This window comes from Zingiber officinale, chromosome 1A, assembly GCF_018446385.1.
Source record: "Zingiber officinale cultivar Zhangliang chromosome 1A, Zo_v1.1, whole genome shotgun sequence".
Lineage (NCBI taxonomy): Eukaryota > Viridiplantae > Streptophyta > Magnoliopsida > Zingiberales > Zingiberaceae > Zingiber > Zingiber officinale.
Window position 1 is genome coordinate 11,535,249 of NC_055987.1, and position 22,276 is coordinate 11,557,524.

Sequence of the window (22,276 nt, forward strand, 5' to 3'; positions counted from 1 at the left end):
AAAAATTAAGAATGATAGAAATTTTAAAATAATTGATATAGTGTGTAGTGAAAAATGATTATCTAAATTTAATAAAATAAATTATTTATTTTAAATTTTAAATATTGTAATAGAGAAATTGAGATGTCAACAAATTGCTACAATGTTGAGATGAAGCTAAAACACGAAAATATGAAACCTGTCATCTGCGCATCAACCTTTTCATACAGTTAAAAAAAAAAAGCTTTGAGACCAATGGTGATTAACCTACCGACAGAAGTGAAGGAGAAGTGTACCTCTTGGAAAGGGTCAGGCGAGCCAGCCTCATCGGAGTCCACGGCCACAGCTCTGACAGCAGGAACATAGGAAAGGCCGCGCCTTTCTTGGCGAAAGTGGCGACTGCAGTCTCCTCGCCGAGTGTTTTGAGGCGGGCGGAGTTGGGAGGGAGGAGAAGCGGAAGCCGCCGAGGGGATGAGGGAAGATTGGCCCGTTTGGGATAGTCCACGAGTGTGCCGAAGAGGCTAAGGCCGAGGAAAGGAAGAGGCTGGGGAAGAAACGAGAATTTTTGTAAGTTGACGACATTTTGGAAATTTAAAAAGTTATAAGGGGGTTTTTTAAACTGATCCATGCTCTATATAGCACACATTATGATCTCCTATACCTGGCCTCCAGACGCCCCATTCTGTAGGCTTTTACTCCGGAGGTTTCGATCGCGAGTCGTTTCCTCCCACAGTCGGCCCCTTGCTTTCAGCCCGCACTTCTCTCCGCGATTGCTTCTGTTGCCCGTTCGCCTGGCCGCCTACTGGCCTGCTCGCCTAGTCGCCCGCACACTTCCGCCCCATAGTAGCTTCTCCGGCCTGCGTTAGGGCTTGATTCCAGGTTAGTTTGTTGTTTTTTTTTCCTTCCTTCCTCCGCCTCTTCCTCTTAAGTTTCTTATTCTTATGTTTAATTGATTGTCCTCTGAGGACAGGACGAGTCGGACGAGCAAAAATTGTATTTCGTATCCATACCCGTGTTGTGTCTTGTTGACGCGGGTATGGAAGGAAGAGCCAAAGAGTAATCACCATCTTAAACGAATTAGGCGGACTGTGTCTTGCTTGGTTTTAGAAAAGTTACTTTTTTTCAAGTCACACATAACTCATTTTGGTATTGTAGATTCAATTTGCCATTCTTGCTTTATACCATGATCGAAGATGGACTGTTTCAAGGATATTCGTACGATTTCTTCCTTTTTTTTCAAGCTAAATATACCATGGGTCACAAGCAACAATAACCATTTAAGTCTATTTGATTCAATTTGCCACCCTTCACAAGTCCATGATCTAAGATGCACTACTGCAATGATACTGATATCATATTTACAAAAACAAACCCAGCACATTGGAAATGCCATATTTTGGATAAATCGTTCACAAGGAATTGTTATAATTACAAACCTTTCTTAAAACAACTGCTGGAATATGAACTATAGTTTTGTTGTAGGGAGAGTGAATGAAAGATGAAGCAGAAAAGTTCAACAACAAAATCCAATGAATTTAATTACATTCTCAGGTTTCGTATTATATACAGTTGCACTTACATTACCAGCTTTCAATATAACTTGGATTTTCTTAGCTGCTCAACATGTGTTACTAAAAATTGGCATGCACAACTATTTCAACATATGATTTTTTTTAGAATTAAAAGTTTTGACTGATACAATATATTAGTTTCCACCCGTGGATTCTTTTTTTTGATCTTGATGATCTGTAGAACTAGAAACTTGTATATTAGTTTCCTATATACAAGCATCAATTTATCATCTTTCTACATCAAAATAAGTATCCTTAATGTATGAACAAACAACTTGATGTTATTTGGTAATTTTAGATGAGAAGTGACAACATATATTATGCAACCAAACACTATAGTTACAGATCAATATCCTGAAATACTGGATAAAGCTGTACAAAAACTGAATCATTGTTGATATTTTAATAGGTGAAAAGCAACAAACCAAAACACTGGTAGAAAAACCTTGTCTATTTGAAGTAAACAATTAAAAACTAAAATCAAATATGAAGCATCAAACAAGCACAAACAAATAGTACCAAAGACAACGACATAGCAATTGAACTCGGTAACAAATTTCATCTGCATGACACTACTAGAATCTAATTTGTTTGGATTGCTAAATTTAGTTTAGAAACACTAAAAGCTAAAGGTCCCAGTGAGGCCGGCTAGAGGTGGCGGGGGTGTGAATAGCCTGCAAATCAAATTACAACTTTCTTTTGCTTTGTTCTTAGCAAAGACAAATACATATTAGATAGTTCGAAATAAACAACATAAAAAGAAGAGTAAGAGACATGAGCAATTTACTTGGTTACTGTTAGGACCAAAAGTAGCTAGAGGGGGGGGGGGTGGGCGGTGCTTCGTTGCTTGTTTCTTCGAAGTGATGCGCAGCGGAAAACAAAGAAACAAACTACAACAATGCTAACAATAGGATTTTACTTGGTATCCACCTCACAAGAGGTGACTAGTCCAAGGATCCACGCACACACACACCTCCACTAATAAACACTCCTTTTCGGTAACTACCGAAGGCGGAGAAGCCCTACAAGACTCTCAATACAAGTAGAAGAAAGGGTAGTAAAGAATAAGCAAAAGCTTACAAGAGATGCAGTAAAAACCCTAGCTTCTTCTTCTTCTCGTTGCAACTCGCCTCTTGACTTGGATGAACCTCCAAGAACCTTCAAGAACTGGCGGTGAGGAGCTTAGAGAGTGCTGGGGAGGAGCTGTGATGAATCTAGAATGAATTGGTGAAGTTCTACCGCAGCCATCGAACGCCTGCAGCTATAAACGATGTCAACGATCGGATCCCGATCGATTCGAATGTTCCCAATCGATCGGGGAGGCTTTGGATCGATCCACGGATCGATCCAGAGCGCCTCTGTGCTCTGGAAACGCGCCTGGATCGATCCACGGATCGATCCAGCGCTTATCGCGCGAAGCAGCCGCGTCCCAATCGGGTTTCCTGATCGAAACCCAGCTTCCCGATCGATTGAGATTGAACTCGATCGATCGACAACTATCGGATCGATCCACCGATCGATCCAGCACTTGGTTTTGTCCAAAACCAAGTCCTAAACCTCCCAAACCAACATCCGGTCAACCTCGACCTGTTGGTATGTCACGCCTAGCATCTAGTCACCCTCGACCTGTCAGACTCCCTTACCAAGTGTCCGGTCAATCCTTCGATCCACTTGAACTTTCCTTGTGCAAGTATCCGGTCAACCCTTCGACCTACTTGGACTTTTCTTTCACGCCAAGTATCCATCAATCCTTTGACCTACTGACTTCTCAACACCGGACGTCCGATCATCCTCGATCCATCTGGATTTTCCCGGCTTCACTCATCGTGACTTTCACCTAGCTTTACTCACTAGGGTTTTCATCCGCCTAGCTTCACCACTAGGACTTTCACCGGCTCACTCACCGGGATTTCCATCCGCCTAGCTTCACCCACTAGACTTCCCCGCTTCACTCACCGGGACTTTTCTTCCGCCTGGCTTCACTCACCAGGACTTTCATTTTGCCTCACATCCAGGATTCCGATCAAGTATCCAAACAACCTTGACCTACTGACTCTTCTTCAATCAATATCTTATCTCAAACATCTAAACCCAAACCAAGACTCACGCTTGGTCAACTTGACCGAGGGATATGCACCAACAATCTCCCCTTTGATGTTCGACAATACCACAATAACACTTACAATCTCATATGTAGTTAGGCTAATCCCATAGCCTCCTTCTTCATGCCACTAGGTAACGAAGCATAAATTAAGCTCTTCATTCTCCCCAAGAGGGCACTCCCTCTAGGTAACGAAAGCCTAACTTACTCCCTTTCTGAGTCCTTTCATTCTCCCCTATGACCTTCCCATAGTAAAGGACTAAGCTTAACCATACATTCTCCCCCTATTGGCACACATCAACCCATCGTTGGACACACATCAACCTATGCTCCAATTCTGGGCACACTTCAACAAATCCATTTGTTGAAGACTCTCCCCCTGAAGAGTTGCTCATCGTTGTTCACAACATCACTCGTTGTGATCAACACGATAATGAAGGTCTCATACCCTTCATTTATCCTTAACTTCTCCCTCAATGTAGACAACTACCCAACCTTGAGCATTATCTACCACTCGAGTGTCCACTTGAAATAATGAGGGTATCCACTCCCCATTTCAAGTTTAAATGCTCAACCTTGAGCAAGTCCACAATAGAAGGTTAACCACCTTCCAAGGTTCATGAAAAATAATTTTCATGTCTTTAAAGAGTCCCTCCCCCTAAAGACATGGTGGTAACTTCTGTCATTGCACCAACAATGACTTGGAATCCCTAAACCGTTAGGAAACCCAAATTTAGAAGTTTTGAGGTTCAAATATTCAAAATTTGAAACAACCTCAACCTAAACTTCTACTTAGTCTTCGTTAACCAATCCATCCTTGTTTTCAACATGAAAACACCCTTTGTATGTATACAAATGTATTTAAGGGGTTTGGAATGGTTACCTAGACTAAAATAGGTTCAAAGATGCTGAAATCAGGCCTTCCCAGCAAAATCAGCAACTTGGATCGATTGAGTTGGGTTCCAATCGATTGAACCTTTCTCGAATCGATCCATCGATCGATTCAGACTCCGATCGATCGGTCGATCGATCCAGTGAGTCCCCGCGAATTGGCTTTCAATCGACCCATGGATCGATTCATGGAACTCCAATCGATCCATGGATCGATCGAGGACTCGATCGAAATTCCATTTCACCAACTTCGAAACCCTAGAAAATTCTACAAAATCAAAAATTATGAAATTTCGTGTAGACATAATTTAGGCATACTTAATCATGGAAAATAGCTTTCATGAAAATACATCATATTTTCAAAGATTGACACAAACTTGAAAACTTGCAAAACTTTAGTGTTTTTCTTCAAGTTCTGTGTTCAACTATTCAATGGTGATTACTATCAAAAGATAGCCTTCACCAAGGTTTTCCAAAATATTTTAAAAACATTTTCAAAACCAATATCCCATCATGTTCCTTGGGCATAATGCACATGACTTGTACATTAGCTTTCCCAATGATGGGAAAACACATAACTATGTGTTTTGATGAATTTAAAACTCAAAAGAATGCACTAAATCAACATCTTGAGCTTTGTTCATCATCCTAACATCTCACTTGTATATAATATGCACTAAAACACATACAAGTCACCTTAGAGGTCTTTGTGAGATGTAAAATTTGGTTTTGCCCTATTCTAGGGATCATGCATATCTATCTAGGCATTTTAGAGATATTAGACATCCACCCAGGATGTCACTTGTCAATAAGTGTCGTTAGATGCCATTTGTCCTTAATTACAAGGAATTAAACTTAATGCATGATTATGTTATGGCATACATCAAAAGAAAATAATTTTCAAAAGAAAATATTCTATTGCTACATGATGTATGAATGTCATGACATGGTATTTTTGGATTTTTCATAATAAAACATGAATGCAAAAATAGACATGATGTCATGGCATATGATGGGCAAACAATCATGGCAAGATTTAGCATAAATAAAATATACCTAGATTAACTATCTAAGTATCCTTAAAGTCTTAGCTAAACTTACACCTTAAACCTAGATTGCCCTAAAGTGCTTCAAGAAAATGCCAAAGCCTAAGTTTGCATTTCTTATTCCCTTGATTAATTTATGCCAATTAAAATAAACATGTCCTCAAATGTTGGCATATTCCATTTTTCCTCAAGAGTAGCACTTTTAAATTTAAGGCCCGGATTGCCTTAAATTGCCTAAGAACATACCAAAAACCCAACTTGATAGTTCTTATTAATTTTCCAATATGTGCCATTTAAGATTAAAATCAATTCTTCCACCATTAGGCACATTTTACTCTTTCAAGGAGTAATCAATAATTCCATTTCATTTTCAAAGGTTAACAAAAACCTTGAAAATGCTCCTTGAGTGTCAATTTCCTCAAAGTTGGGTTAACTACCCTTCTAATCGGAGTTGACACTCTCTAACCCATCTATGGGGTAGAGAAGATGCTCCTAGGAACCCAACACCTATTGGTGCTCCTTGGATGCTCTAGGTACTCACTAGGGATACCTTCCTAGTGACCTTGTTGGGCTTCTTAGAGGCCTTGGTCACATTTTCTAGGTCAACTCTAGAGATAGCCTCCCTTGTAACCTTGTTCGTGACTTTCTTAGACTTCTTAGAAGTCTTAGTCACATTTATTGCAAAAATACTCTTAGGGATGACTTCCCTAGTATTTTTGGCTTGACCACTAGACCTAGGGTTTGTTCCATAACTATATGGAACTCTATGGTAAGAGGGCACATCCTTCTTAGCCTTTGGTTTGTATCCCAAACCTCTATGGCCATTGGATGGCTTTTGTACCCCTAAACCTAGGTTATGCTCATTTTGCCCTAATAGGATATTTTCCATCCTTTTTAGGGTCTTTTCCATTTTATCAAGTCTTGACCTCAAGACTTGATTTTCTCTCACTAAGTCCTTAGTATTTGACCCATGAGCATTTTTGTTTCTAGGCTTGTATCTAAAATCCTTAGAGTTTACGCCTAGATTTTTACCTACAATCCTAGCCTTAGGTGTAGTAGTTTTAGCATGAAAAGCTATATGTTTTTCTTTAACACTATCATGCTTTCTATTTTCATGGTAAATAGCATTAAAATGATATAAATTTGAACTATCATGCTTTTTACCATAATGTAGAGGAGTAGGCTCAATAAATGTTACCTTCTTCTTTACCTTAGAGGCTCCCCCTTGACTAGAGCTTCCTCCATGAGCCTTGACCATCTTCTTCCCCTTGGGGCATTGACTTCGGTAATGCCCTTTTTGTTGACACAAGAAGCACACAATGTGCTCCTTGCTCTTCTTTGTCCCGGGTGGTTCTCTGCTTCTCCTTGCCAGGTTATTTGCCAGCCCTTCTAGCGGCCCAACGGTCCTCAGTAGTGCCCACTTTCCCTACACTCAAAACATATTATATGATTTTTATTTTTAATGAACCATTTATACCTTCTTGTATAGGGATGGCACTTGCTCCTCCATTTGATATTTCTTGAATTTGGAGGTGGCACCATTTTCTTCTTCTTCACTTGACTGTATAAGCTTCTCCTTCTTCTTGATCCCGTGTCATTGCTCCCCCTCAATCCAGAGGTGGAGGCTTCATCATCTTGAATACGAAACAAGGAGTACGCTCCCTCCTTGTTCCCTTCTGCATTCCCTCGAGGACGAAGCTTCGATCTCCTCTTCTTGGAGGTTGAGCATCTCAACCCTGAGTCCTCCTCTTGGTCTCGATCCAACGAGTCGCCTCTTTGGATTCTCCTTGATTTGATTGGAAGGGATCTCATGAATTCTTGCCAATTTGCTCCAAAGCTCCTTGGCATCTTCAAACTCTCCAATTTGTTCCAAGATGTTGCTTGGCAATAAATTGACCAAAAGCTTGGTCACTTTGTCATTGGCCTCACATCTTTGAATTTGGTCTTTGCTCCACTTGCTCCTTTTGAGTACTTTGCCCTTGGAATTTGTGGGAGCTTCAAAACCTTCCATGAGAGCAAACCATTGCTCTATCTCCATCATAAGAAAATTTTCGATTCTTGATTTCCAAGAATCGAAGCTTGTAGATGAATATGGTGGAGCCACCCTTGTGTCAAATCCAAGTCCATCTTGGAATTGCATCTTGAAGTTGAGCTTGATAAAGTCTTGAACTTGAAGAATTTGCTCCAACTTCTTCACCCTCTAGCTTTTCTTGTTATGCTTGACCCTTCCGGCGATGATTCCGGTGAAGAGCGGCCTTGCTCTGATACCACTTGTTAGGCCCAAAAGTAGCTAGAGGGGGGGGTGAATAGCTTCGCGTGTGCTCGTCGTGCTTCGTTGCTTGTTTCTTCAAAGTGATGCGCAGCGGAATACAAAGAAACAAACTACAACAATGCTAACAATAGGATTTTACTTGGTATCCACCTCACAAGAGGTGACTAGTCCAAGGATCCACGCACACACACACACCTCCACTAATAAACACTCCTTTTCGGTAACTACCGAAGGCGGAGAAGCCCTACAAGACTCTCAATACAAGTAGAAGAAAGGGTAGTAAAGAATAAGCAAAAGCTTACAAGAGATGCAGTAAAAACCCTAGCTTCTTCTTCTTCTCGTTGCAACTCGCCTCTTGACTTGGATGAACCTCCAAGAACCTTCAAGAACTGGCGGTGAGGAGCTTAGAGAGTGCTGGGGAGGAGCTGTGATGAATCTAGAATGAATTGGTGAAGTTCTACCGCAGCCATCGAACGCCTGCAGCTATAAACGATGTCAACGGTCGGATCCCGATCGATTCGAATGTTCCCAATCGATCGGGGAGGCTTTGGATCGATCCACGGATCGATCCAGAGCGCCTCTGTGCTCTGGATCGATCCAGCGCTTATCGCGCGAAGCAGCCGCGTCCCAATCGATCCACTGATCGATTGGGACCTCTGGATCGATCCACGGATCGATCCAGAAGCTTTCTGTTCGCTGGGACAGGTCTGGATCGATCCACTGATCGATCCAGAGCTTGGATCGATCCAGAGCTTGGATCGATCCACTGATCGATCCAGCACTTGGTTTTTGTCCAAAATCAAGTCCTAAACCTCCCAAACCAACATCCGGTCAACCTTGACCTGTTGGTATGTCATGCCTAGCATCTAGTCACTCCCTTGACTTGCTAGGACTCCCTTACCAAGTGTCCGGTCAATCCCTTTGACCCACTTGGACTTTTCTCTGTGCCAAGTATCCGGTCAATCCCTTTGACCTACTTGGACTTTTCTTTCATGCCAAGTATCCAGTCAATCCTTTGACCTACTTGGACTTCTCAGCACCAGATGTCCGATCATCCTTGATCCATCTGGATTTTCCCTTGCCTGGCTTCACTCACCAGGACTTTCACCTAGCTTTACTCACTAGGGTTTTCATCTGCCTAGCTTCACTCACTAGGACTTTCACCTGGCTTCACTCACCAGGATTTCCATCTGCCTAGCTTCACTCACTAGGACTTCCTTCTGCCTGGCTTCACTCACCAGGACTTCCTTCTGCCTGGCTTCACTCACCAGGACTTTTCTTCTGCCTGACTTCACTCACCAGGACTTTCATTTTGCCTAACATCCCAGTTAGGACTTCCCAGTCAAGTATCCAGTCAACCTTGACCTACTTGACTCTTCTTCAATCAATATCTTATTGTCAAACATCTAAACCCAAACCAAGACTCAGCTTGGTTACTCAGGTCAACCTTGACCTGAGGGATATTGCACCAACAGTTACAACCGAGGAGGTTGTTAATCCAAGGCGTTGAAAAGCACTAATAAACTCCTTCGATGAAGGCGGAGAAGTCTCTTACAGCAATTAAGCACAAACAGTAAAGAAATAATAGATCTAGAGAATACGAACAAGTGTTGTTCTAAATGAAGAGGATAAGGGCTCTATTTATAGCTCACTGGTCGAATTTGTCCGTTGGCTGATGTGGCAGCTCCGAGCGCCTGGAGCAGGTCCAGGTGCCCTAGTGGTGCATCTTATTTGCTTCGCAACGGCTCTTTAAAGGCTTGATGATTAAACTTTATCCTTGCGCGGGCGCCTAGACTGGCTCGAGCGTCTGGAGTGTTGCTGATGTAGATTCTGAACGTCATCCCCAGCAACGGCTCGCCGAGGCGCCCCTGCTATACTAGGGTGGTCCAGGTGCCAATCTTTGACAACATCGGGACTGAACATTAATCCTTGTTATGGAGTCCCCTCAGGGTGGTGCAGTGGTTGAGACATGGGGTGTTGCCACATGAGGTCTTGGGGTCGAAACTCGGCGCGTCCGAGCATGCCTTCCCCCATGCCTTGGCCACCTGCACTAATGGTTAGTAGCCATCCGTGATTTACCTCCTCCGTATTGGCCTAGGGATGGATTGGCGGGGGTGTTGGGGGCGAGCGAATCGCTTTTTGCTACATTAATCCTTGTTATGGATATTTTTGGCAGAGAAACATCAGTCCAAAAACTTTTGAGCAAAATGAAAAAGACTGAAAGGATGGTGCAATAATTTAATTAAATAAATAAACATATTCTATCGCACAACATTATTTCAGTATTTCAATTGATATGATATAATCTAAACAGGAAGGAGACTCCAATTTTATCAGCCTCGTTATTCTTTCTTAAATCCTCTTGCACATTACTGCTCTTTTGTACTTTTTATAAAGCTAAAATTGTAGCATGGACATGACTGAAGTAATACAAACAACTACCCTTCATTAACTTATAAGTCCTTAAATGTGTTGCAGAGATACATAGTGTCACGAGAGGATGGATAAATTAGTTGAGTTTGGACGGAGGACTTGGTTTTTGGTGAAAGTCCTATCTGGTTATGAAGAAAGAAGAATCCGAACATATAGATTGCAACTTCAGAGGCAACTTGAACAGGTATATTACATTTGTTTAATTACACAATATAGTAGGACTGCTGGTAAAGTTTCAGTTTCTTGTGGTTTTAGTTCTGTTATAACATAGCTAATTTATCTATTTGAGCAATTCTTTCTAATGCTCACTTAACAGTTTAGGAAAAAAAAATACTTTGATTTCTACCTCAAAGGTTCTGGATGACATTTGGCCTTTCTTACCTACACAAGAAAGAAACTAGTAGGGAAAGAAAAAGGTGGGAGTAAACTCATACGGAAATAATTGCAAAATATTTTCCATCCAATTATTTCCTTGTATGGAAGGAAAGAGGGAGAAAGACTTAAATTTAAACCATATTTTACCAAAGTCACACCTGTTTCCCAAAATATGCTTTGGCCAATCCATTTCATTACCAGCCAAACCATTAATCCACTAAAGTCCAGAATGCCAGCTGAGAAAATGTTATTCAAGTCGATTATGCATCACTTGGCATGAATTTGAGGCCTTGTCAAACACGTTTAGCTATTAAATTCTTTTCGCCAAAATGTTTTGACTGCAATCACATCTAATGGACTGGAGTCATTTCCAATCTATCCTATAACTGTCAAGTACTTTGTCTAAAAGCGTATGACGGTGACAGGTCAACTGAAATCACATCACATTCAAAAGTTTGGTGTGCCCTTTGGATATTCTGCTACTTTGGGTATGCCCTTTGTTGAAACGCTGAATTTTAAAATCATAGAGAGAAATTATAATTGGAGAAAATTTTTGTTGGCTTATTTCAGTTAGAATTGTAAGCTGGTTTACCGTCCCTGTTTGAAACAACTGCTTGTTAAACCTAAAATAGGGTTATGACTTTGTATAGTTTTATGTAATAGATTAAGAAATGTATTTTTGAAGCTATGATTTCCAAATCTCAAGTTGGAACTTCCTTGACTAATTATTCTTTCACATCATGATTCTAACAACTATCTGTAGAAGTGCCATTCAAATGGAAAAATGTTTTGATGGATGAACAGATAGAGTGGACTATTTTGGAGGAGGAAACAATTTGTTTTATGGATTTGTGACCTTGTTTAAGTTTATATAACTCTTCATGAAAAAGTTGTACTAAAAAATTCTCATTTTCATTAATCTAGATGATGATTAAGACGTTGGATAACTGTATTAAGGATCTGGAAGAACAAATATAACTTGATCTGTTAACTTTTTCTCATATGAAACACCGTACTAGAGTTTCTTTGGTAAATTCACTGTAATTTTTAATATTTCTCCTTAATCCTGCCTATAATTTTACCTATTTCCTTGTCTAGGCACAGGCTAAGAAGGCAGCACTACGAAAGTTACCGGAGCAGATCATATTGTCAGAAGTTCGACAAATGGTTGAGCAAATGCAAGCACTCAACCAGCAGCTGGAAGAAACAGTAAGTCACAATCTGTTTGATTATCTTATTCACATATGTTTTGCATTTTCTGTTTATCTCAGCATCTGATTTGTGCAATTCTATTTTATGCTCGTAAAAAAATGATTTCAAAACTATGTTTGTGTCTTTAGGTTATTTCACATCATACAAAAAAAAAAAACTAGCTAAATATGTAAATTTAGTGACAGGATGTATATGCACCTTATTATCATCATTTTTTTCCCCTTTAGAAATTCTTTTCCTACCCATTTATTGCTTATCTATTCCTTCTATTGCCTTTTGATATTAGGTGATGAAAAGTAGGTTAAAAAACAGTTTAAGAGACTTTCACCCTCCAGATTATATACTAGCAGAATAGTAGTGTAGTAGTTATGCATCATTTGCAAACAAGCATCACAAGCCCAATTCTTTAAATTATAATTTATATGGAACTCTATACGTTGTTATATTGCTAGTAATGCTTGAATCTTTCAAATCAATTCTATTATCTTAAATAGACTCGTCTTTGGTCTTATTTGCCTGCCATATTTTCAATTATAGTGTAACATGTCTAATTGCAGAATGAATCACTTATCTTTGACAGGTCAAAAACTTATGCATAATAATTATTGTTAAATATATTAGTGGTTTCATAGTTAATTAGTATATTTAGATTTTTTTTTTTTGTAAATTTCATAGTTAATTAGTATATCCAAGTAAATAAATAACATTTTTTTGGTTTTCTAATAAATAACAATTTTTTAAATTACTACGAGTAACTATTTTAAAAATCACCAAATATTATGCAAGGGCATAATATTTTGTCTATCTGATTGATAAGATTTTAAGAAAAATATTGTACATGGATAGAGTTTCAACAACAACAACCAAGCTTTTTCCTACTAGGTGGGGTCGGCTCATGGATAGAGTTTGACATTGCAAAATCTTTTTCTAATGGCTAATTAGCTACTGAACCAATGAAAAAAAATTAATTCACTTGTGTCAGCCCAAAAATTAATGATGCTCAATTTGGTTCTGATCAAATGATGGAAATGTCAAAATAGCAATGCAGCATTTTTTTTTTAAACAAATCCATCATTCTGCTAAGCTGGACTCAATTGTTAAAGGTTCGTTATGATGAGAAGAGATGAGATATGACAAAAGGGTAGGAGAAAAGGAAGTATCATAACATGTTTGATTATTAGTTGAGAAGACAGTGCTTCTTCTTGTCCAAATGGATTTCATCAAATATACAAGCAAGGAATGTTTTTTACACATGCTTGCATTCAGAGACGGAGCCGGAAAAATTATATGAGGGGGGCAAAATTTTTTTTAGACAATCAATTATAAAAAAATAATCATTGATCTAAATATATGAAATAATAATGGTTTCTATTTAGACACATATATTCTAATTTTTAATAAAAAATAATGATAATTTAACTTACTACAATGAAAAATATTAAAATAAAACTGTAATGTAAAACAACTTCTACAAAAATAGATTAGCACGTACCATTCCAAAATAAAGTTGTAATTTAAAATAACTTACACAAAAGAGGAGCAAGATGTACAATTTCAAAATTTCAAAGCAATAAAACCTGCAAAAATGACAAAAAAAAAACTACTTTAATCATTATAATATAATTAGTAAGATAAAAAAATAGATATAAAAATTATTACTTCAGGCGAAGCTTCAATCGAAAAAAATAGATACAAAAACTTGATTTAGGGTTTCCAATTTTTTTCCCTCACCCTTTTGGACAAAGCTTCAATCGCCACTTGGGCTTCGGTGTTTTGGACAAAGCTTCAATCGAAGGCTTGGGGCTTCGGCGTTTTGGACGAAGGCTTGGGGCTTCGGCATTTCAGACGAAGCTTCAAAGTTTAATTGCCGCTGGCGCTTAGGGCTTCGGCGTTGGATGGGTTGGCGTTTCCAACTTCGGTTCAGTCTCATCCTTTGCCTCCATCTCTGCTTGCATTATCAGTGCATACTCAGGCTTTCTGAAAGCAACCTTTGAAATGAATGAAAAATAGTGGTGCTAAGTGGCACTTTTTCCTATAACTTATGGATACTATCATCTAACCATTGTGATTGTAAGATGTCAAAAAATAAACCTGTAGGCAATTTAATTTCGAGGCTTAGCTTCTTTTGGGTTAAACAGAGTACTGACTGAAGTGAATTTGAAAGAACAGTCTATGCTGATTGCTTCAGTTTGTTCAGTAATGAATGTTTTTATCCTTGTAAATTGTGATACATGTAGGAAGCTGCAATAGAAGAGTACTTCAAACCAATTGATAAAGGTGCCGAGCTCTTAATGAGTATGCAGCTTGAGAAAGAAGAAAAACATGCCAAAGAAATGGTAAAGGTGATGCGCGAGAATGCGATGCTACATAGAGAAATGGCACAGAAGAAATTTGAAGCTAACCGCTCTGACATAGGCCATCCTGCTTCAGAAAAGGAATCAGTCCTTCCAAACCAAGAGCAGAGTAACTGATTTTTTTTTTGGCACTAAATCTGATCAATATCACTGGCATGTTTGGCGTTGCTGTTTGGTTGATTCATAAAATGTTTGTACATTGAAAAATGGCACGTAACTATATTTTCCTGCTATTCTATCCGCTTAGATTTTTCTCTCTCTTACCCCCTGATGTTGAGAGTTGATATAAGCCTAGTGAATTATAGCTGATCACTGGTGGAAACCAAGAGCTCATCTATCTGAAGTAGGACTCAGGCCTGATTTCTGGATGAGATGTAGAGCTAAACTTGATGTACAATTTGATGAATATTGATGGCAATTGTCAAGCTTCAAGCATTCACTTTGCAGTTTATGGAATGAAATAAGACTGACTCTGACAAATGTCAGAAAATTATACCATGGTTCATTAATGTTTCTTTTTCTTGGATGTGAATGTGTGAAATTCCTTTTAGCATCATATTTATACCTAATTTGTGTCTAAAGAGCAGATTGCAGATGATGCGGCCGGCCTGACCTATCAATAGCATCAGAGAGCAAATTCATTGATTCAATTACTGCAGTCAGGTTCCCTCTATTTGTTGCCTTATGCAACCAGGAAGACACTCAATCCATCACTCTGTGCAGTTCAACAATAATTGTCTTTGTTTCTTCAACTCCACTTCTCTCGGCAACACTCAATGAGTCAAATTTTATGGCTGTAAAGTCGAGAAAAGCAACAATTTTATGATGTCTTTATTCCATTATAAGTTAGTCTAAGTGGCCACCAAATGCTCCAACATTAATTTAATTATTATGGAAAGGTTATTTTTATCTGAATTAAACTAATGTGGCAAAAAGATAAAATCGCTCGCTCCCAGTCCCCCGCTGTACTCGACTCCAGCCCATCACGAGGGAGGTAAATCATGACAGTCGAAAGGATAAATGATGATGAGATGAGTTATACAGAGTCTAGAGATTTATGCTCCGATAGTCCTCATCCGAATTTAAACTAAGCAAGCTCTGGTGGTGGTCCATTTCAGTGAGGCTGCACGGCAGGGTAAAAGAAATAAGAATATATTTTTTTTCAATATGCCAATGAGCAAAACAATCCAGGGAGATGATATTTATTATATTTTAAATAAATATTATTTGATTTTAATGGACTTTTATACATAGTAAAAGCTTGCTTCTTCACGGTATAGAAATTAGTAGGATTTCATATCATTTTAATTTTATTTTTAAAATAATAATTTAATTAAAATAATATTTTAACAAAAAAATTGATAGTGATTCTGACAATTATTACATTTTAAATGAATATTATTTGATGATGATTTTTTATGTAAAAATTAGTATATAGCTTTTATGTATTGTAAAAAAGATATATATATATTATATTAACGACTTTTTTTTAGTACCGATTCTACAAATATGAAGAAAGATACATATAAATATACAAACGTATGTTTGATGAAATAAATCCAACGTCTCAGAACGTTTACATATTGTAAAAATTAGTACGTAGAACTAGCTACCAATTGCTCCACAGAACATATATGCTAACTTTTACACGGTTAAAATATGGGTAATTTTGCATGCAGTCCCTATTGACAAACAAATCTTTGCATGCAGTCCCCACCCATTAAAATCTTTGTTTTCACTCCCCAGTTAAGCATCTTTACCAAATTGCCCATGATATTTTTAGGTACAAAAAGTCTAAAAATCAGTATAAATCCTCTTAAATTGAGTATATTAACGTAGAATCTAGTATATTTTCTATCAAATTGAGTACGATTCTAAACCCTAAACCCTAAACCCTAAACTCTAAACCCTAAACCCTAAACCCTAAACCCTAACCCTAAACCCTAAACCCTAAACCCTAACCCTAAACCCTAAACCCTAACCCTAAACCCTAAACCCTAAACCCTAAAAAATAAGAGGAACAATTTTGATAGAAAATATACTCGATTTTTAATATAAAGTACTGACTTTAAGAAGAATTATACTCATTTTTGGACTTTTTGTACTCAATTTTGAAATTTTTGTACTAAAAAATCTGAGGGGCAATTTAAGTATCGATATTTGCATGAGGGAGTTGAAACAAGTAATACTTTGCATGCAGGGAGTGGAAACAAAGTTTTTGGACATGGGGATTGCATGTAAAGTTAACATTATGATTGGGGATTTTTCTCTAATTTACCGTTAAAATTAAAATATCAAATAATCGTAAGAATATTTTAAGTGGGTCCTGTTATAAAATAGGACATCCATATGATTTTATAAATTATGGATGCTCTTTTAATTTTTGTTTTAAAAAAAATTAGTATCTTTTTTGTTTTTTTGGGAAAAAAACCTTTGAAGATATGTTTGGCCTTTTCTTTCCCATGGAAAATGAGTCAATTATGCCAACAGACTGATGCAATTTGCAAATAAACTCGCGATCCAAACCCTACCTGGGAACCTGCTCCTGATTCCACCCAATCTACTCTTCTACCTCGCCCGCCGCCGTCCCCCAGCTCCGGCCATAAGGATGAGGATGGTTGGTTTGACTGGCGGCATTGCATGCGGGAAGAGCACCATCTCCAATCTCTTCAAATCCGAAGGCCTCCCCGTTGTTGATGCCGACGTCGTTGCCCGGGTAATCTCCCCCTTCCTCCTTGTTATGTCTTACTTCAAAGAGTTTGGAACAACTTCTCTGTTACCAAAATGGTATCGCATCCGCCGAAGTTCTATTCTTCGATCGTATTTGAATTCATTTGTCGAGTAGTTTCATCGCGTGAAATAATCCAAATCTGTTTCGTCATAGGCAATTCTAGTTCTTTTGATCACTCTGACTGGAAATTCTATGATATAATTTCTGGCTCGTCTTCTTATGTTCTTTCCCCCTGCTAATTCTTGGTTCTTGGTGATTTAATATGAAGGATGTAGTGAGGAAAGGTACTGGAGGTTGGAAGAAAGTTGTAAAGGCATTTGGGAATGATATCTTACTAGAGAATGGGGAAATTGATAGAGCACGCTTGGGTCAAATTGTATTCACAGATCCAACAAAACGCCAGCTTTTGAATCGGTAAATCCTTGTGTATTTTTTCTAATGAATTTCAGGATACCCCTTGCATTGCACTAGCTAGAATCTCTTCAGATTTTGGAATTTGCATGTATGACCTTTATACATCCCGTAAAAGAAAGTGAATCATAGGGATTGAATGCAGTTTATCTAAATATCGCATTTTTATTTTATTGAAAAATTTATCTCTACTATCATTAGAGACAAACCATAGCAGTTTGCAAATAAACTTAGAGATGACAAGTTGGATCGATATTAGAAAACAGGAGAGCATCTTTAATGGGCATCAGAATTAGCAGTAGGCAAGATACGCAAATGGCCTTGAACTAGTTTTATTTGACCGGGATGGAAATGTAATAGCACCATCAAATGATCAACTCTTTTTGCTGAGTGGCTTGTCCAAAAGATGGCTTCTTGTAACTTCGAAAGGTGGATTAATATTAGAGACTCTTGAGAGCATCTGTTATGAGCAATAAAATCAGGAGTTAACAAATTACCTCGATTCCTTGAACTAGTTTTAATGTGACTGGGATTGACAGTTATTATGAATTACCAAATCATTCACTCTCATTGCTGAGTGGCATGCTAAAGATGGTTTAGTATAAATTTTAAACCTAGTAATTTCTGGACGAAGATAACACATTCTATAGTTTGGGGGTTGCTCATGTAACATTTTTTTTTTTTGCGTCTTCATATTGTGCAATATTTAGTTTTGTTAAGTCAATTATGTAAATTTGATGGCCCTTTTAGCTAGTTATTACCAAACCACCACCTCTAGCTTTTCATCAAATACTGCCTCTCACTGTTTTTCTTCTTCTTTTACTCTGCAATTTCAAAAAACCCTCCAAAATTTTCTCTTGTTAAATTAACTCGTGGTATGAATTTCACTCAAAAATCCACTTGTTTGAGTTCCTTTGCACCTAAAATCTTTATTTTGCACTTTGAACTCTATATAATGTGTTGTTCAAATCCATAAGTTGATTTCAAAATCACCTTTACGATTTTCACTCAAAGTTGTTTGTTATTGCACTTAAAATGATCTTTGGGAGTTCTTGCTTTTGATTGGTACAGAATGACAATGGATGTGGGGCATGATTTTCACTGATAAGTGATTTGTTTGAGTTCTTTTGTACCTCCTAAGATCATTTTTGAGTTTCACACCGGAAGAAAATTATTGAGGGGCACTATTCGACAAAAATCAATTAATGGAGCATGATTAGATTAAAAACAATATCAATAGGGGTGTATATTGGTAGATTCCCCTATAAGCTTTCTTTGTTTGAATTGCCCTGGAATGATCAAATTCCAGTTCCTAGTACTTTTTCTGATGATAAAATCACAAAGGAACCACTGATAAAACCCATCCAAAACTGACATGTTTTATTTCCTTCCTATTTTCAGTCTATTGGCTCCATATATATCCTTTGGCATCTTTTGGGAAGTACTGAAGCTATGGATAAAGGGCTCGAAGGTTATAATCCTTGACATCCCATTGTTGTTTGAGGCTAAGATGGATCGAAGAACATCTCCAATCATCGTCGTATGGGTTGATCCTGAAACCCAGGTGTCTCGCCTCACGGCAAGAGACGGTATATCCGTAGAAGAAGCAAGAAACAAAATAAATGCACAAATGGCACTGGATTTGAAGAGAAAAAAGGCGGATATAACCATTGATAATTCTGGTACAATCGAAGAAACAAGATTGCAGTTCCAAAAGGTTCTGAGCCAAATCAATGGACCTTTAACTTGGAAAGAGTATGCCCTATCAAGAGATGGCTTCCTTTGGATTCTTGCTTCTGCAATTGTAGGTGCTTTGGCAGTGCACAAAAGTTTGACATGATATTGATCCATGCTTGTCCTGGCCAAAAGACTTGATATTCTGCTTGAAGAATAATTTTTTAGTAAAATTATTAAAAGCAGTATAATTAGTTTCATACAACAAACCAGCAAAGGAGTTATATAAAATTATCCAATTATTGTCTTACTAAATTCATTAGATTATTTGATAAACAAAAGATTGAATTCTGGCTAACCACCTCTCAACTCAACCATAGAATTTTTGTTTATTGGCATATATAGTGGGGCATGCAATGGGCCTCTATCCTTTAATAAAATTCCTAAAAACATAGTTGTAAATAGTTAATTTGAAATGGTATAATTTACCATAACTGCAGCCTGAACTCAACTAATTGAGAGGGGTAGGTAAATTACTGGATAATTATTCAAGTTGTAAAATCTTAAGCGCATAAATTCTAAAAACTGAATAAACATGGATTTTATTTTAACGAAAATATGGCATAACAATATGAAGCATAAACAAATAGTGATAAAAAAGCTGCTTGAAAAGTCAAAGATAACAAATAGTGATAAAAAGGCTGCTTGAAAAGTCAAAATCTTTCATGGGGATTAGGGTTAATGACGCTGAACCCTTTTCGTCAATAGGAAAGATATCTTAAACTCTTGGGACTAATTCCTTATATAAGTAATTTGATTTATTATCTGTCTATAAATAATAATAAATTAGATTAAAAAAATCTACATATTAAATTCACATCTTAATAATCTAAAATCTAATAACCATAACTTAGATTACTTAAATGAATTTGATTCTTATTCATATGCCCAAGTTACAAATAAATCTACTAATAGGATTATATCCAACACATAATTTAACTGAATTTTTAACAATGCTAAGTATTTGTCAGAATATTTCTTTCTCCTTTATTCTCCCTGCAATGTCAAAACGCCACAAGACGTTTATATATAGATTGATTTGCTCAACCGCAATTTGGTGAACAAAAATTAATTTCTAAGTTTTTTTTTGAGTTGCTGATTAATTAATTAAGAGCTCTGTTAGCTTTGGCGCTTTTTTATTCTTTCATTTTTGTTTGGAGTTCTTAACTCTAATTATGTGGAGTGGAGTGCCATTGAAACTACCTTTATTTTAATTCAAGCATGTGATTGCTAACATGCTTTCCAAGCAATCTCGAATATTTAATGTATAGTGATGCAGCGATTGAGGAGGCCCATCCGGTATGGGTCAACTGTTAAAGTGAAGGTCAAAGTTAAGGTGGTCAATGTCAAGGTGGCAAAAAGTTCGCCTATAGTGACAAGTAGAGGATGGCTACAATAGTCGGTCGGAGCAATCAGGGTCCGATCGGCAAGAGACTACAAAGGTCGGTCGGGTAATAAGTGTCCGGGCGGACCAACCGTCTAACTCGGATAACATGGTAAGACAACCAAACGTTCGGTGTGGAGCAGCAAAACGCTAAGGAGATCGGAGAGCTTGTCCGAACGAGAGGAGCACGCTACTACACAGTCACCACAGGAAGAGCAACTTAGGTCAACAGAGCGGAAGGATCCCGGCCGAGCGGCTACCTTGCTCGACTAAGCAGTGGGACCCTTGTCATCTCTCTGAAGCCGATAGAGTAGAGGAGTCCCGGTCGAGCGGCTATCTCGCTCGGCCAAGCAGCAGGACCACGGTCGTATCTCACGATATCCTTTTAGAAGATAGTGCCGCTGACATGAGGCATGGTCGACAGGCGGATCGTACAGCGGAAGCTTCTACTGTATTGTCAGGGATATGCATGCTCTGTTAAGGTATGGTGTCAGAGGTACTTTCTTGACAGATCCCTTCATAGGACATATTGGAGAGCGTGTCTACTCCTCGAGGAGCGTGCACGTTGTCCACTAGAGCTCTATATAAAGAGGGGTCCATTATCGGCAGAGGTATGCGTTATTATTGTTTGTGCTTGCGTTACTGTTGTTCCGCTTCCTTCTACACTTCCGATGATTGACTTGAGCGTCAGAGGGTCAACGTCGGGGACCTCTTCCCTGACTCGGCACTAACGTTACTTGTTTTGCAGAGCGGAGCGCATTTTACAGCCAGTTAGCGTAATAGCCACATCCCCAACTTTGCATCCTCCCGTTTTTCGGACAGAATCATTTTGACACCGTCTGTGGGGAGGTAGTCTGCATTCTAAACGAGAAGATGGAAGACGTTGACGACTCATCACGGTAATTACATTGATAAAGGCGGAGCTCGATATGCTTATACAAGTCTGAGCGACAAGGATAGTGGAGTAGCAATAGCAATAAGCACTGACCGAGCGCCAAGCGCATGAGCCCGCAACATCAGCGACGGGGCATCAAGCAGGATATGGAGACCGAGTGGATCACGTATCTGTTCGGGGACAATACAGGAAGCCGACCGGCACATATGGGGAGGTACCCAATGCACCGATCCCGTTTCATCAAGCGTTGTTCTGGACTCCATAAGAGGAACGGGGTCGAGCAGACAAGGATCAGGGGTCTTCCTCGAATAACGCACCCATTCGGGACGCGCGAAAAGGAAAGGCACCAAGAGAAGATGATTCGCCCGAGTGGATCAACCAATAATTCTCGCAGGGGATTCTAGACAACCCTCTGCTGAGGCACTACATCCCGCTGGTGGTCAGGGAATACAAAAAAACTACCGATCTGGACAACCACTTGGCCAAGTTTGACAACGTGACCATACTTCATCAGTACACCGATGGGGTGAAGTGTCGGGTCTTCTTCACCACTTTATCCGGATTAGCACAACGGTGGTTCAAGAGATTGTCGAACGAATCAATCCACAGTTTTAAGGACTTTCGAGTGGCGTTTCTATACCATTTCGCCAATAGTCGCCGTCACCAGAAGACCAGCGTCAATTTGTTCTCCTTAAAACAAGGGTCTAAGGAGGCACTGAGGGCCTACATCTAGCGCTTCAACTAGGTAGCCATGGGCATTCCCTCAATCTCCGCAGAAGTATTGGTGAATGCCTTTACCTAGGGCCTCATCGAAGGGGAGTTCTTCTGATCACTCATCCGAAAGTCATCAAGGGACTTCGACCATCTGCTCAGGAGGGCCACAGAAT

The 22,276-nt window shown here is 38.8% G+C and overlaps 2 protein-coding genes across 4 annotated transcripts; both read left to right on the forward strand.

Moving 5' to 3' along the window:
- Nucleotides 1–328: 328 nt before the first annotated feature.
- LOC122018894 lies at nt 329–14,732 on the forward strand. Of its 3 annotated transcripts, XM_042576372.1 has the most exons (6): nt 329–546; nt 652–858; nt 1,462–1,530; nt 10,339–10,477; nt 11,767–11,877; nt 14,118–14,732. In XM_042576372.1, the coding sequence occupies exons 4-6, from the start codon at nt 10,361–10,363 to the stop codon at nt 14,349–14,351; spliced, it is 462 nt and encodes a 153-aa protein (XP_042432306.1). In that variant the 5' UTR covers nt 329–546; nt 652–858; nt 1,462–1,530; nt 10,339–10,360; the 3' UTR covers nt 14,352–14,732. The 3 variants fall into 3 exon arrangements, with proteins under 3 accessions (XP_042432306.1, XP_042432290.1, XP_042432297.1); XM_042576356.1 differs by lacking the exon at nt 1,462–1,530 and having other exon boundaries at nt 391–546; XM_042576363.1 differs by lacking the exons at nt 329–546; nt 1,462–1,530 and having other exon boundaries at nt 634–858.
- A 1,968-nt stretch (nt 14,733–16,700) lies between these two features.
- On the forward strand, nt 16,701–19,319 carry LOC122018911 (dephospho-CoA kinase-like). Its single transcript, XM_042576382.1, has 3 exons — nt 16,701–16,950; nt 17,234–17,379; nt 18,778–19,319. Exons 1-3 carry the CDS (start codon nt 16,729–16,731, stop codon nt 19,214–19,216), a joined length of 807 nt encoding a protein of 268 aa, XP_042432316.1. The 5' UTR covers nt 16,701–16,728; the 3' UTR covers nt 19,217–19,319.
- Nucleotides 19,320–22,276: the final 2,957 nt, after the last annotated feature.

Coding starts and splice junctions, on each gene's coding strand:
- LOC122018894 (XM_042576372.1), top strand. CDS start 10,361: ATGGATAAATTAGTTGAGTTTGGACGGAGGACTTGGTTTTTGGTGAAA. Junction 10,478..11,766: donor TTCAGAGGCAACTTGAACAG/GTATATTACATT, acceptor TTCCTTGTCTAG/GCACAGGCTAAGAAGGCAGC. Junction 11,878..14,117: donor ACCAGCAGCTGGAAGAAACA/GTAAGTCACAAT, acceptor TGATACATGTAG/GAAGCTGCAATAGAAGAGTA.
- LOC122018911 (XM_042576382.1), top strand. CDS start 16,729: ATGCAATTTGCAAATAAACTCGCGATCCAAACCCTACCTGGGAACCTG. Junction 16,951..17,233: donor ATGCCGACGTCGTTGCCCGG/GTAATCTCCCCC, acceptor TTTAATATGAAG/GATGTAGTGAGGAAAGGTAC. Junction 17,380..18,777: donor AAACGCCAGCTTTTGAATCG/GTAAATCCTTGT, acceptor TCCTATTTTCAG/TCTATTGGCTCCATATATAT.